General features: G+C 51.1%; 1 protein-coding gene across 1 annotated transcript in view; it reads right to left on the bottom strand.

Moving 5' to 3' along the window:
* neto2a (neuropilin (NRP) and tolloid (TLL)-like 2a) overlaps positions 1 to 16,451 on the bottom strand; it is a gene marked incomplete at both ends in the record, with an annotated part of 76,144 nt that overhangs the window by 33,005 nt on the left and 26,688 nt on the right. The window contains one exon of the mRNA XM_084308211.1: positions 5,560 to 5,808. Within this exon, the coding sequence (XP_084164337.1) occupies positions 5,560 to 5,808 (249 nt within the window). The remainder of the gene's footprint in view (positions 1 to 5,559; positions 5,809 to 16,451) is intronic.

Below are 16,451 nucleotides of genomic sequence, written 5' to 3' on the forward strand. Positions count from 1 at the left end.
GCTCTACCCCCTCTCACCCTGGACCCCAGCCTGCTCTACCTCCTCTCACCCTGGACCCAGCCTGCTCTACCCTCCTCTCATCCTGGACCCAGCCTGCTCTACCCCCCTCTCACCCTGGACCCCAGCCTGCTCTACCCCCCCTCTCACCCTGGACCCAGCCTGCTCTACCCCCCTCTCACCCTGGACCCAGCCTGCTCTACCCCCCTCTCACCCTGGATCCAGCCTGCTCTACCCCCTCTCACCCTGGATCCAGCCTGCTCTACCCCCCTCTCACCCTGGACGCCCTGCCTGCTCTACCCCCCTCTCACCCTGGACCCCAGCCTGCTCTACCCCCTCTCACCCTGGACCCCAGCCTGCTCTACCTCCTCTCACCCTGGACCCCAGCCTGCTCTACCTCCTCTCACCCTGGACTCCAGCCTGCTCTACCTCCTCTCACTCTGGACCCAGCCTGCTCTACCCCCCTCTCACCCTGGACTCCAGCCTGCTCTACCCCCCTCTCACCCTGGACTCCAGCCTGCTCTACCCCCCTCTCACTCTGGACCCTGCCTGCTCTACCTCCTCTCACCCTGGACTCCAGCCTGCTCTACCTCCTCTCACCCTGGACCCAGCCTGCTCTACCCCCTCTCACCCTGGACCCAGCCTGCTCTACCTCCTCTCACCCTGGACCCAGCCTGCTCTACCTCCTCTCACCCTGGACCCAGCCTGCTCTACCTCCTCTCACCCTGGACTCCAGCCTGCTCTACCCCCCTCTCACCCTGGACTCCAGCCTGCTCTACCTCCTCTCACCCTGGACCCAGCCTGCTCTACCTCCTCTCACCCTGGACCCAGCCTGCTCTACCTCCTCTCACTCTGGACCCAGCCTGCTCTACCTCCTCTCACCCTGAACTCCAGCCTGCTCTACCTCTTCTCACCCTGGACTCCAGCCTGCTCTACCCCCCTCTCACCCTGGACTCCAGCCTGCTCTACACCCTCTCACCCTGGACCCAGCCTGCTCTACCCCCTCTCACCCTGGACCCCTGCCTGCTCTACCTCCTCTCACCCTGGACTCCAGCCTGCTCTACCTCCTCTCACCCTGGACCCAGCCTGCTCTACCTCCTCTCACCCTGGACCCAGCCTGCTCTACCCCCCCTCTCATCCTGGACCCCAGCCTGCTCTACCTCCTCTCACCCTGGACCCAGCCTGCTCTACCCCCTCTCACCCTGGACCCAGCCTGCTCTACCTCCTCTCACCCTGAACCCAGCCTGCTCTACACCCTCTCACCCTGGACTCCAGCCTGCTCTACCCCCCTCTCACCCTGAACCCAGCCTGCTCTACCCCCCTCTCACCCTGGACTCCAGCCTGCTCTACACCCTCTCACCCTGGACTCCAGCCTGCTCTACCCCCCTCTCACCCTGGACTCCAGCCTGCTCTACCCCCTCTCATCCTGGACTCCTGCCTGCTCTGCCCCCCTCTCACCCTGGACCCAGCCTGCTCTACACCCTCTCACCCTGGACTCCAGCCTGCTCTACCTCCTCTCACCCTGGACCCCAGCCTGCTCTACCCCCCTCTCACCCTGGACCCAGCCTGCTCTACCCCCCTCTCACCCTGGACCCAGCCTGCTCTACCTCCTCTCACCCTGGACTCCAGCCTGCTCTAACTCTTCTCACCCTGGATCCAGCTCAGCCCGCTACCTGCCCAGCTCCCCTCTTGCCCTTCTTCTTTGATGAGGACCGACCGAACACACCGATATTTATACAAGACCATATTTCCCATGAACCCTACTATTGCTTCTTGAGATGTTGCCATTCGTTCCCACCGCCCAGCCGCTCTCCGCGTGGGATTTGTTTTAAGGAAGCGAGGAGAGGGTTAAAGGTGCTGTTTTCTGTTAAAATGAGTGTTAAGTAGCTCTATATTCTGACAGCCATCACTGATACAGAGTGTCTGGTCAGTAACATGGGTCTGACAGCCATCACTGATGCAGAGTGTCTGGTCAGTAACATGGGTCTGACAGCCATCACTGATACAGAGTGTCTGGTCAGTAACATGGGTCTGACAGCCATCACAGATACAGAGTGTCTGGTCAGTAACATGGGTCTGACAGCCATCACTGATACAGAGTGTCTGGTCAGTAACATGGGTCTGATACAGCCATCACTGATACAGAGTGTCTGGTCAGTAACATGGGTCTGACAGCCATCACTGATACAGAGTGTCTGGTCAGTAACATGGGTCTGACACAGCCATCACTGATACAGAGTGTCTGGTCAGTAACATGGGTCTGACACAGCCATCACTGATATAGAGTGTCTGGTCAGTAACATGGGTCTGACAGCCATCACTGATACAGAGTGTCTGGTCAGTAACATGGGTCTGACAGCCATCACTGATACAGAGTGTCTGGTCAGTAACATGGGTCTGACACAGCCATCACTGATACAGAGTGTCTGGTCAGTAACATGGGTCTGACACAGCCATCACTGATATAGAGTGTCTGGTCAGTAACATGGGTCTGACACAGCTATCACTGATACAGAGTGTCTGGTCAGTAACATGGGTCTGACAGCCATCACTGATACAGAGTGTCTGGTCAGTAACATGGGTCTGACAGCCATCACAGATACAGAGTGTCTGGTCAGTAACATGGGTCTGACAGCCATCACTGATATAGAGTGTCTGGTCAGTAACATGGGTCTGACACAGCCATCACTGATACAGAGTGTCTGGTCAGTAACATGGGTCTGACAGCCATCACTGATACAGAGTGTCTGGTCAGTAACATGGGTCTGACACAGCCATCACTGATACAGCGTGTCTGGTCAGTAACATGGGTCTGACACAGCCATCACTGATACAGAGTGTCTGGTCAGTAACATGGGTCTGACAGCCATCACTGATACAGAGTGTCTGGTCAGTAACATGGGTCTGACACAGCCATCACTGATACAGAGTGTCTGGTCAGTAACATGGGTCTGACACAGCCATCACTGATACAGAGTGTCTGATCAGTAACATGGGTCTGACAGCCATCACTGATACAGAGTGTCTGGTCAGTAACATGGGTCTGACAGCCATCACTGATACAGAGTGTCTGGTCAGTAACATGGGTCTGACAGCCATCACTGATACAAAGTGTCTGGTCAGTAACATGGGTCTGACAGCCATCACTGATACATACTGTCTGGTCAGTAACATGGGTCTGACAGCCATCACTGATACAGAGTGTCTGGTCAGTAACATGGGTCTGACACAGCCATCACTGATACAGAGTGTCTGGTCAGTAACATGGGTCTGACACAGCCATCACTGATACAGAGTGTCTGGTCAGTAACATGGGTCTGACAGCCATCACTGATACAGAGTGTCTGGTCAGTAACATGGGTCTGACAGCCATCACTGATACAGAGTGTCTGGTCAGTAACATGGGTCTGACAGCCATCACTGATACAGAGTGTCTGGTCAGTAACATGGGTCTGACAGCCATCACTGATACATACTGTCTGGTCAGTAACATGGGTCTGACAGCCATCACTGATACAGAGTGTCTGGTCAGTAACATGGGTCTGACACAGCCATCACTGATACAGAGTGTCTGGTCAGTAACATGGGTCTGACACAGCCATCACTGATACAGAGTGTCTGGTCAGTAACATGGGTCTGACACAGCCATCACTGATACAGAGTGTCTGGTCAGTAACATGAGTCTGACAGCCATCACTGATACAGAGTGTCTGGTCAGTAACATGGGTCTGACAGCCATCACTGATACAGAGTGTCTGGTCAGTAACATGGGTCTGACAGCCATCACTGATACAGAGTGTCTGATCAGTAACATGGGTCTGACAGCCATCACTGATACATACTGTCTGGTCAGTAACATGGGTCTGACAGCCATCACTGATACAGAGTGTCTGGTCAGTAACATGGGTCTGACACAGCCATCACTGATACAGAGTGTCTGGTCAGTAACATGGGTCTGACACAGCCATCACTGATACAGAGTGTCTGATCAGTAACATGGGTCTGACAGCCATCACTGATACAGAGTGTCTGGTCAGTAACATGGGTCTGACACAGCCATCACTGATACAGAGTGTCTGGTCAGTAACATGGGTCTGACAGCCATCACTGATACAGAGTGTCTGGTCAGTAACATGGGTCTGACAGCCATCACTGATATAGAGTGTCTGGTCAGTAACATGGGTCTGACAGCCATCACTGATACAGAGTGTCTGGTCAGTAACATGGGTCTGACAGCCATCACTGATACAGAGTGTCTGGTCAGTAACATGGGTCTGACACAGCCATCACTGATACAGAGTGTCTGGTCAGTAACATGGGTCTGACAGCCATCACTGATACAGAGTGTCTGGTCAGTAACATGGGTCTGACAGCCATCACTGATACAGAGTGTCTGGTCAGTAACATGGGTCTGACACAGCCATCACTGATACAGAGTGTCTGGTCAGTAACATGGGTCTGACAGCCATCACTGATACAGAGTGTCTGGTCAGTAACATGGGTCTGACAGCCATCACTGATATAGTGTCTGGTCAGTAACATGGGTCTGACAGCCATCACTGATACAGAGTGTCTGGTCAGTAACATGGGTCTGACAGTCATCACTGATACAGAGTGTCTGGTCAGTAACATGGGTCTCCCAGTCCCTCCGCTCTGCAGTAAACAGTCATCACTGATACAGAGTGTCTGGTCAGTAACATGGGTCTGACAGCCATCACAGATACAGAGTATCTGGTCAGTAACATGGGTCTGACAGCCATCACTGATACAGAGTGTCTGGTCAGTAACATGGGTCTGACAGCCATCACTGATATAGAGTGTCTGGTCAGTAACATGGGTCTGACACAGCCATCACTGATACAGAGTGTCTGGTCAGTAACATGGGTCTGACAGCCATCACTGATACAGAGTGTCTGGTCAGTAACATGGGTCTGACACAGCCATCACAGATACAGAGTGTCTGGTCAGTAACATGGGTCTGACAGCCATCACTGATACAGAGTGTCTGGTCAGTAACATGGGTCTGACAGCCATCACTGATACAGAGTGTCTGGTCAGTAACATGAGTCTGACAGCCATCACTGATACAGAGTGTCTGGTCAGTAACATGGGTCTGACAACCATCACTGATACAGAGTGTCTGGTCAGTAACATGGGTCTGACACAGCCATCACTGATACAGAGTGTCTGGTCAGTAACATGGGTCTGACAGCCATCACTGATACAGAGTGTCTGGTCAGTAACATGGGTCTGACAGCCATCACTGATACAGAGTGTCTGGTCAGTAACATGGGTCTGACAGCCTTCACTGATACAGAGTGTCTGGTCAGTAACATGGGTCTGACAGCCATCACTGATACAGAGTGTCTGGTCAGTAACATGGGTCTGACAGCCATCACTGATACAGAGTGTCTGGTCAGTAACATGGGTCTCCCATTCGCTCCGCTCTGCAGGTAATAATCGTACAGAAATGGTTGAAAACATACAAAATAGGGGTACCTTTAACCTAACCTCCCAAGCCCTATTCTCTTAGCAAAATATGCCATTTTTATAATCTTCTACCTGCTACGAAGGTGTACTTGATGCGGAACCCCAGGCCCTCCAGCTCCTCGTCGCTGGTGAACTTGATCCACATGAAGCGCCCCGTCGAGGTGACCTGGCCCGGGTTCTTCCCGCCGCAGAAGCGGTCGATGATCGGCGAGAAGCCGAACGGGCCGTCGCGGATCTCGATGTGGTCGAAGCGGCACTCGAAGGACGGCTCGATGTAGTAGTTCTTATCGAACGCCAGCTGGATCCTCTGCCTGGGGAGAGCTGGGGGGGGGGGGGGGGGGGGGGGCGGGCGAGAAGGGAGAGGCAATCAGGGAAGATACAGTATAATAATATCATCAACCAGTGTTGTAGTACTCGGGTCCAGGACCAGCAGTGGTGCAGTGGTGATTTCATAAGGGTCCGCACTAGTGTTTTAACGACGTCACCACGTGCCCCCCCCCCCCCCCCCCGCGCGCGTGCGCATGCGCATAAATGTTCCCTCGCGTGCGCACAGGATGTGGCCTTCAATATATATAAAGAAATGTCAATTGGCCTTACTTATTAGATTAGATTAAATAATACAAATGTATTGTCAGTACAGTACAGCGAAAAAATAAGTTTGTCATCTAACCAGAGTGCAAATGTAACCGTAAAGTGCAAACGATACAGTACTCAAAGCATGATTATTATGTGCATAAATAGTAGGAAACATGTTTGTAATAGGAAATGACTAGATTAGAAAGTGAGAGTAGACGAGACAAAAACGGTAGAAAGACCACTATATTATTATATTAAATTATATTATATTAAATAAAGTTATTATTATTACTATAAAGAGGCACGAGGCAGCACACAGCGGGAGACACTTCAGTGCTATTGTTATGCAAAGTAGCCAGGTGGGCACTTAGCGCACCAGTCGAGTTGAGCGCATTCTTGTGTGCGCGCGTGCACGCGTGTGCACATCCGTGCGTGTGCGTGCTTCTGCTCAGAACGGAGGTGGAACGGCACTGCACCACTGTACCAGGACGCGTCTATTCGAATACCAACCGTTTTGTGCGTTTTTTGCGAAACTGATTGGCCACTGACGTTTCTGGTCATGATGTGACATGTGCGCCCAATCGCGTGACGAGCTGTGTCTTTGCCCATTTCCGCGTCGAACAGCCTGCAAACTACCTAACGCCTAGTCTATCACTGGTTAAGCTTAGGCGACTCTTTTTAGAAGTTGGTTAAGGTTAGAGTTTGGAATCAGGGCTGGCGTTCTATCGCCCTGCTCTAAGACAAACTCTAACCTTAACCAACTTCGAAAGAGTGCCTAAGCTTAACCGTCGAAAGACCTTGCCGTCACACGATTGGTGCACATGTCACATGACCAGAAACGTCAGTGGCCAATCAGATTCGCAAAACGCACAAAACGGTTGGTATTCGAATATAGGCGTCCAGTGACTCTGACTGATTTTCAGGACTCGTGACTCGACTTGGACTTGAGCACTGATGACTCAGACTTGGACTTGGACTCGAGCATTGACTGCATTCGGACTCAGAAGGTGCAGACGAGGACTCGGACTTGTTAATTGATAAATTACATAAAAACGAATTGTAATAGGCCCTAATCATTTGGCATAAGATATTGATGTCTAGTGCACTTGTTTGGCTATTTGTGTCACAAAGTAAATAAACTCCCTTTGAAATGATGACCGCTGTGTCATTTATGTTTAACGTGGACCTTTTTTTATTTGTTCGTCAGCTCTCTGGAGTGGAGTGGACTCAACCTTGATGACTCGGGCTCGGACTCGAACACCGGGGACTTGAGACTCGACTCAGACTCGAGTTTTAGTGACTCGACTACAACACTGATATCAACTGCCAAAGGTCGGGAATACTTTTGTCAAATGGAGACTGACATGTATGGAGTGTTACGCAATCGATGAGTGGGTGGGAGCCGTTAGCACGTGTCCCTCTCATGATATCCATGCTGACCACTGCCCACACAACTGCCAAGCAATAGATTGAATTCAGTGGTTTTAGATGCACGCGCATCTTTGTGATGTTGGTGAATTGAAGGTGTGTTGAAATGCATATAAGAATATCTGGTTCTGTATCGTATCGCTCTCGCTCGGCATCGCTCTCTGCACTATCTCGCATACGTGCACGCGCACTGAATAAAGACCACAATGTACCTTTAATCCCAATATTTGTCTGACCACACCCCTATCAGCTTACCCATATAAGCAGGGGTGGGGCCACCCACTCTCCTCCTTCTCGCTTTCACCACAAGGAAGAAGTGCCTCGGTAGATCCCCACACTTGACACCATGATGGAAGAAAGGTTTAGGAGCAGCTTTGGGAAACAAGGATACGTTGACATCATATCTTTATTTTCTCTCTCACTATTTTCGAGAAAATACGGCGATATTGTCTTCGTACTGGAGTGTCTGGAAGATGATGATCATTCTAAAAACCCTCCACCGGTTTTCGTATTGGGAGCACGCCGCTGCATGCTTCTCAACTGCAGTTCCTTGCTGTGTTTGTTGGGGTGAAACCTGTCAGGCCACAGCTGAACTGTCGGACATGCCGCTGTTGTGAGAAGCGGTGCGTTCCAGGTTGGGTGAGTAGTGTTTGCTGGCGGGCTCCACTTGTCTGTTAGTGCTATGGGGGCTACTTGACAAAGTTTATGGAAACCGGCCCCAGGCTAGGGTCCTTTGTTTAGCCACCTAGGCGACAGAAGGCCTTGGTCTGACGACCATTATAGTTTTAACTAGTGGGCCGCGACCATTGACACTGGTGATCCCTGTGTGTTCTGGACGAGTGGATTCTCTCTGTCACCGTGTTAAGGCCCCATCTTTCATATCCAAATGAGAGTATTCCTTCACGAGGGGATATGTGCATGTAATGTGCGATAGCGGCAGATTCATGTTCAAAGTCAGCTACACAGGCCAGTTGGTACTGTGCTGATTCCGTCGGATGTGGTAAAGTCACCGTTGTGAAGCGGTGTTGACATCTTGTTTTCTCTTTTCTCTTAAAAAGTGAGGAGAGGTTCAGAACGGCGGCCTGTCTGGGTGAGTGTTATGTCATTGTTTACATGTTCATAGCTTACGGTTAGCCAGTCAGCTGTTAACTGCTGCGTTAGCCTGCTGGATCGCTGCATGGCCTGCTTAGGGCCTACTATTAGCCAGTCAGCTGTTAGCTGCGGGGCTAGCATGTCGTGGTCGCTAGGTAACGTTAGCTTGCTGCTATGGGCCTTGGCTGGCGCGGGGTAGCTTAGCTTCTCGCACGCCGCCGTGAGCTCGCTTCTGATCGCGTGCGTCGTTAGGCTATTCTGTTGAACGTGCTTTGATTTTAACATGTTTTACACTCTTGACCGCGACGTCATCCTTGACCCTGCCCTGAGCCTGGACGGCAAGGTTGCATCAACGACTGTAGTACGGGTTGGGGCGGTGACGCTACCCAGTTCGGACAACACAGGAGCGGCTGTGTTTCCTACGGTGTCTGTGACTGCACTTCGCTGATCTGCGTTCCGGGTAGGTACGGGGTTGACCAGACCTCATAACACGTCTTCTGGTTTTACTTTGCTAAGTGTATTGTGAATAACGGTGTTTTTTCCCAAAACGTGTGTTGTTGCAATGCATTTAGGATACGTTGCGGGTTATGTGTGAGCTGTTTTTTGTCACTGGCAGTTAGCTTCTCCGTGCAAATCGGATCTGGTTGTTGTGTGAGAAACATCATGGTGTTTATATGCTCACAACTAAGGTAACTAACCTATGAAGCTATGCTTGGTGACAAGTGAGTAAAAGAATGTTCTTTCTCAGACTGTAATGACAATGAACAGTGTGTTCACACATTAACAGGTTTTCCTGTTTTAACTGGCCGTATTGAGGGTAAAATAGGAGGATTGTGTTTCCCCCCCGGTTCCCTGGGGACTTTTTCATCCTCCTATCAGACATGTTGTGCATTAATTGTGTCTTTTGTGTGGTAGGGATACGATGTAACTCTTAGCTTGATTGCTGAGGTTGTGCTAAATCTGCTGGAGAAACTTATTTCCTAAAGGGAAATTGGTTTGGTTGCTGTCATGTGTGCTTAGCAAGGCCTGTGGTCGATACTAATCAAGAATGATGTATTCTCTCATTGTGAAAAAAACGGCGTTCCTCTGTTGAGTGTTTTTGCCATTTTTTGTAGGTGATGATGGGTTGTGTGTGTCATGTGACCTACAACTGGGTTGTACTGGCCACAGAAGCACATGTGTATGTTGGACCGGGGTTCTTAGAGCCCTCTCTATTCTGTGTTTTTCCTTAGTAAAAATCAGATAGCAGGTTAGCTCATGCGCTGTGTGGAGCTGTGAAACGCTTCATAGAGCTGACTATGACTGTGTCATATTCTCTTTTTGTCGTTACATCGTATCATGGGTGTGGGGTCGTAAAGGGGTGAACTGGTAACCTTTCCTCTCCCCATTGTTCTGTAGGTCAGGGGTACACCCCCTGTCCTTCAAGGTTCCCGTCACGTGGCGGTTCGGCACGTTACGGGGGGGGGGGGGGGGGGGGGGAGGGAGTTCCTGGTCCCACGGCCTGGTATATTGGGCGTGTGCACCGCAGGAATTCCCCCGCCATAGAGTACGTCACCGTGCGCGTCTCTGTTGGTAGGACTTCCGTGTGCTGTTCAGGTCCATGTGATGGATCTGTTTTCAGGGGGGGTGGTCAGGGCTCCTCCTCACCAAGCGCCTATTCAGGCCTTCTGTGAGTTCGGACTCCTTCTTCCATGTGAGGAAGCCTCCATCAGAGTACAGAGCCTTCCTCCTCAGATTGTCAAAGTGAGTGGACCCTCTAGAAGGGTCCTTTTCTATTGTATGTATATTCGATTCAATTCGTTTATTGAGTGTGTATGGGTTCAGTGCCTCTTCCCCGGAGGCCCTAAAACCAGTTTTTTACATGGCTCAAGGTGCAATATATTCTTTTCAATCTGTACAGCTCGCGTGGGAAGTCTCTCTGGGGATCCCCGTCTCTTTCCTATGGGAGGGTGGTGGGATGTAAAAATGTGAAAATTTTTTACCCCGGCTGTGTAGACTGGGATACATACTGTTGATGCTTCCTTCTTTCTATTCCAGAAGTGTTGGAGTTAGGGAGTGTCACACCCCTCTTGTCGTTCCCCTGGGCGCCTTGGGGATTCAATGACAGGTCTAATTAGCCTGTTCATTGATGGGGGTGTGTCCCGACGCACGTATAGTGCTAGCTCGCTGTAAACAGGCGATTGACTGGCACGCCTTGGTTGCTTGTGGTTGAAACAGCGTTTTTATAAAGCAACTGAGATGGGGGTTTTTCCTCTTCCGACGACCACATCCCATGACCTGGGTGGGTTGTCGACGGATTCTCGTTCATGTCTGGGGGATGATGACGGGATGGATCTGAACATATGTGGTGGGGTCTCACGCCCTTGGGGTGGGCCGCCAGGCGCGGTTCGTCCGAACGTCTGGGTGGCGCCTTCTTTTCATGTTAAGATCAACACGCATATCTGCCCTTCTCCTGGAGTAGGCATGTCGGCGTGGTTAGGGCACGGGACTGGTTCTGGTCACGCTGGTCCAGATCAGTTGAACCCGTTGTCCGCCGGGGATGCAGGGGGAAAAATGCCAGGTCGGTCTGGGTGTCACAGGGTTAAGCGCTATGGAGACCCTGGTTGGGTATGTTTTTACTCAGCACTGTCGTCATGGCTTACAGCCATGCCATTCTGTACGCGCTCGATCTCGTCGGATCTCGGCCGCTACACAGGTTGGTCCTGGTTAGTACTTGGTTGGGAGACCGCCGGGGAATACCAGGTACGGTGTGCTTAGGGGCTGGTTCTCCATTATTTTTCGCTCCTCTCTCACGCATGGCGAAGAGGGGCCTGTGGGGGTGGTTTTTTGACCTCCTCTGGTGACCCTGTGCTTCCCGTACCGCCAGGCCCGGTCCGAAGTGATGTTTGCGACCCGTAGGCCTGGGTTAACCCTTTTTGGAAACTGAAACACTTGTACTGCGGTATAGCCGGTGTATACCCGCAGGTGTGTTTTGGAGTTTTTTCTTGAGGGGTTATAGGAACAACCACCGCATTGGGTAACACCGAGGTGGTTGATTCCCTGGTGTGTTGGAGCAGTGTCAACTCCCGGGTTCACCGTTTGAGGGTGCCCCTGCACGTTCATGACGTCTGCCAATCGTGTCAGCCTTCTCTGCCTCGACCCCTCTGGGTGGGGGTTTTTAAATGGAGGCTTGGTCATGCAACACCGCCAGCTTACGCTCCTTCCGCCGGGGCGGCTGTGTTCAGCTGTCCCCTCTGGCGCCTGTCTCGTCCGCAGTCTCCAGGCTAGGGTTAACAGCCTGTTGCCTGGTTTTTCCCCGGTGCGCTGCCTGCTTCCGTTGGTTAACCTTTTTTGTGTGCTTACGGCCATGCTGACTGCCTGTTCTGCAGGGTCAGTGTGCCAGGCGGTGTACTATTGGGGGGACGGGGCCCGCTCGGCTTACGGCCATACCAACCTGAACACGCCCGATCTCGTCCGATCTCGGAAGCTAAGCAGGTTCTGGCCTGGTTAGTACTTGGATGGGATTCCGCCTGGGAATACCAGGTGCAGTAACTGAGGGGCCTTTGTCCGAATACGCTGGCGATGTGGGGGGCGGGGCACTACGTGCCCACCTGGTGGGGTCTTGATGCTGGCATCATGGACTTCTCCGGGCCCCCATTCTAGGGAGTCCAGTCCTTTTGGTGGGTCTGGGTCTTCCTTCGTGCTCCGCTGCTACGGCCTTGCCACGGGGTTGGGTTTGCCCTTGACCCCGTGATTCTGGGGGCAGTAACGAGGTTGTTCCTCCGTTAGTTCCCGGGTGGCATGCGGGTTGTGCGTGTGTGTAGTCGTGGGGTCAAGCCACGGTCTGCTCACCCTGTGCGTTGAGTTGCTTGAGTGCCTCTTCGCACGGTCGGGTCCGTCGCCCTCCCGTGAAGCCCCTAATAGGGGGGGTGCCCGCCATTAGGGTGGGTCGGGGGGGCTCGGCCCTCCCTGTTCTGATGGTTTGTGGGGGGCTGTCAGCGGGGTGTATTTGTCGGCCGTTGGCTCTCGCTCGGCCTCCCTTGTGCAGAGAGCGATGCCGAGCGAGAGCGATACGATACAGAACGTTAGGTTATGACTATAACCAAGTTCTGTTAGTATTGCGACGCTCGGCATCCGACGCCGCTGCAGCCTTTGACCTCGCCTTGTGGCGAAAGCTTGGGAAGGAGGAGAGTGGGTGGCCCCACCCCTGCTTATATGGGTAAGCTGATAGGGGTGTGGTCAGACAAATATTGGGATTAAAGGTACATTGTGGTCTTTATTCAGTGCGCGTGCACGTATGCGAGATAGTGCAGAGAGCGATGCCGAGCGTCGCAATACTAACAGAACTTGGTTATAGTCATAACCTAACGATATGCAACTGTACGAGTTAAGATTGGAGTTAACTATGAGTTGACCTGGTAGATAGAGGGTCTGGTTAACTATGAGTTGACACTGACTGGTGGATAGAGAGCTGGTTAACTATGAGTTGACCTGGTGGATAGAGGGTCTGGTTAACTATGAGTTGACCCTGACTGGTGGACAGAGGGTCTGGTTAACTATGAGTTGACCCTGACTGGTGGACAGAGGGTCTGGTTAACTATGAGTTGACCCTGACTGGTGGACAGAGGGTCTGGTTAACTATGAGTTGACCCTGACTGGTGGACAGAGGGTCTGGTTAACTATGAGTTGACCCTGACTGGTGGACAGAGGGTCTGGTTAACTATGAGTTGACCCTGACTGGTGGATTGAGAGTCTGGTTAACATGTCTCATCTTACACACACTTTGTTTTTACTTTGCTCTTTTACTTTCTGTAAAAAAAAAGAAAAAAGAGCTAATCAAACAGCTGTCTACATACATATTATTCATATTCACATTTGTTTTGTATAACATATTGATCAAAACATCACAGTGTATATATCAAGGTCTCCTAATTTATTTTCATGTTATTGTTTCAAATGATCATTTCCATGGAAACAACCTCTCTCATCCCCCATAAGCACTTCACACCAAATCAATCTATAGAGAGTATGACCAAATGACCAAAAACAAAAGATGAGAAAAAGAGAGATGTCACTGTCCCGACATCCAAGCTTAAAAACGTTGGAGATCGGGCCTTCTCTCGTACTGCACCCAGACTCTGGAACTCCCTCCCCCAGTCCATCAGAGACTCCCCTACACTCTCCACCTTCAAAGCTCGCCTCAAAACCCACCTGTTCTCCCTTGCCTTCAACCCCCCCCACCCATAACCCCCCCCCCTCCAACCTGATTGATGTCTGTCTCTAGTCTTTTTTTTTGTGCTATCATGCTGTCTTCCCTGTTCCCCCCATGGTCTCATGTTCCTTTTGTTTTTGTTTCTTTGTTGTTTCTTTGTTTTTGTTTCTTTGCTTTTGTTTCTTTGTTTGTACTCTTGCTCCCGACTATTGTCAGCGACTTCGGGTTATTGAGAAGCGCTATATAAATTAAATTAATTATTATTATTATTATTATTATAATGGTGGCCTAAACTGAGAAACAAATTACAAAAACAAAAAAAGAGCAAACAGGACAGAACAACAGAACAAAACAAAATAGAACAAACAGAATGAACAGGATGCTAAGGAGCATCAGAGACCAGAGTCCCGGGTGAAGAGGTGGGTCTTCAGCAGGTTTTTAAAGTGGGCGAGAGAGTTCGCATTTCGGATGTCCATGGGGAGGGAGTTCCAAAGGGTGGGGGGGGCAGCGACACTAAAAGCCCTGTCCCCAATGGTCCAAAACCTGGCTTGTGGGATGGTGAGTAAGCCTGTGTCAGAGGAGTGGAGATTCCGGGAGGGGGTGTAGGTGTGAAGAAGATCGGATAGGTATTGAGGGGCAGTGGTGTGTAGGGTATTTATATGTCTCTTCCCCGGCTCCTCTTCCTCTTCTGCTCCACCTGCTGTCTTACAGCCTGAAGTCTCCCAGTTCCTCCGCTGTTTCAGCGACACCACGCAGCACGAGGTCGAGGCCATCATCGGGATGATGAAGTCGTCCACGTGTGCTCTGGATCCCCTCTGCTTGCAGGCTGGCCACGTTCCGCCTGCCCTCAAAACTGCCATCATCACCCCCCTCCTGAAGAAACCCACCCTGGACCCAGAGGCCCTCGTCAACTACCGGCCCATCTCCAACCTCCCGTTCCTCTACAAGGTGCTGGAGAAGGTAGTTGCGAAGCAGCTCCAAGCACACCTCAGAGACAACAACATCTTCGAGAAGTTCCAGTCTGGGTTCCGCTCCGCGCACAGCACAGAGACAGCCCTGGTCAGGGTAACCAACGACCTACTGATGGCGGCGGATGCTGGAACCCCATCCATTCTGGTCCTTCTCGACCTATCGGCAGCCTTCGACACGGTGGATCATCCCATCCTACTGGACAGTCTCCACTCCAATGTCGGACTCCGCGACCTAGCCCTTGGCTTATTCCAGTCCCTCTTGGCTGGTCGGACTGAGTGTGTCTCCCTTGGAGGCGCAACATCCTCCAACCACCCTGTCACCTGCGGTGTCCCCCAGGGATCCGTCCTCGGCCCCCTGCTGTTCACCCTGTACATGCTCCCCCTCGGCCGCATCATCGGCCGGCACGGTGTGTCGTTCCACTGCTACGCTGACGACACCCAGCTATATATCCGGATCACACCATCATCACCTTCATCACCCCCCACACTGACCGCTTGCCTGGAGGAGACTAAGGCGTGGATGAACCACAGGTTTCTCCAGGTCAACAGTTCCAAAACTCAAGCCATGTTGATTGGTACCCCACACCAGGTCCGGTCAACCACCATCACCACCATCTCCTTCTCCGGTCAGGACATTCCCCTCTCCACCCTTGTCACCAACTTGGGCGTGAAAATGGACCCCCACCTCACATATGAAACACACATCAAACACCTCTGCAAGACCTCTTTCTTTCACCTCCGAAACAGCACTAAACTCCGTCCCTCACTCACCCTGGCAGATTCCGAGAAACTCGTCCACGCTTTTGTTTCCTCCAGGCTGGACTATTGCAATGCACTCCTCATCGGGATCCCTAGTAAAAGCATTAAAAAACTGCAAACAGAATGTCGCTGCTAGGATCCTGATGAGGGTGCGCAAATATGATCACATCACCCCCACCCTCAGATCCCTTCACTGGCTCCCCGTGGAACACAGGATTGAGTACAAGGTGTCCCTCCTCACTCACCAGTGCGTACACGGTGGTGCCCCTGCCTATCTCAAGGAACTCCTCACCCCCCAGTCCTCCTCACGTTCCCTCCACTCCGGCACAGCCTACCTCCTCAAAGCCCCCAGGACTAAGCTGCACACCATGGGCGATCGCGCCTTCTGCTCTGCCGCACCCAGACTTTGGAATGCTCTCCCCATCCACCTGAGAGCACCACAATCCGTCGCGGCTTTTAAAAGGGGCCTAAAAACATTTATTTTTAACAAGGCTTTTGCCTGAATTTTCTTTTACTTTTATTTTTACTTCTATTCATTTTATTATTATTTTTATTTTATTTTACTCTTAGGTTCTTCCATTTCACTGGTTGTTAGTCTTTTTAATTGTTTTTATTCATTTTAAATTGTTTTATTCATTTAACTTTTGTCTATATCTCCTGTAGCACTCTGAGATTCTCACGAATATAAAGTGTGGTACAAATCGAATCCATTATTATTATTATTATTATTATTATTATTATTATTATTATTATTATTATTATTATTATTATTATTATTATTATTATTATTATTATTATTATTATGTGAGCGGGAGGATATTGAAGGTGACACAAGATTTTACGGGAAGCCAGTGAAGGTGTATGAGGGTGGGGGTGATGTGCTGCCAGGGTTTGGTGCGGGTGAGAACCCTGGTGGGCAGAGTTCTGAACGTACTGGAGCCTATCCA

The sequence above is a fragment of the Notolepis coatsorum genome, assembly GCF_963971535.1.
Source record: "Notolepis coatsorum genome assembly, chromosome: 2".
Taxonomy (NCBI): Eukaryota; Metazoa; Chordata; class Actinopteri; order Aulopiformes; family Paralepididae; genus Notolepis; species Notolepis coatsorum.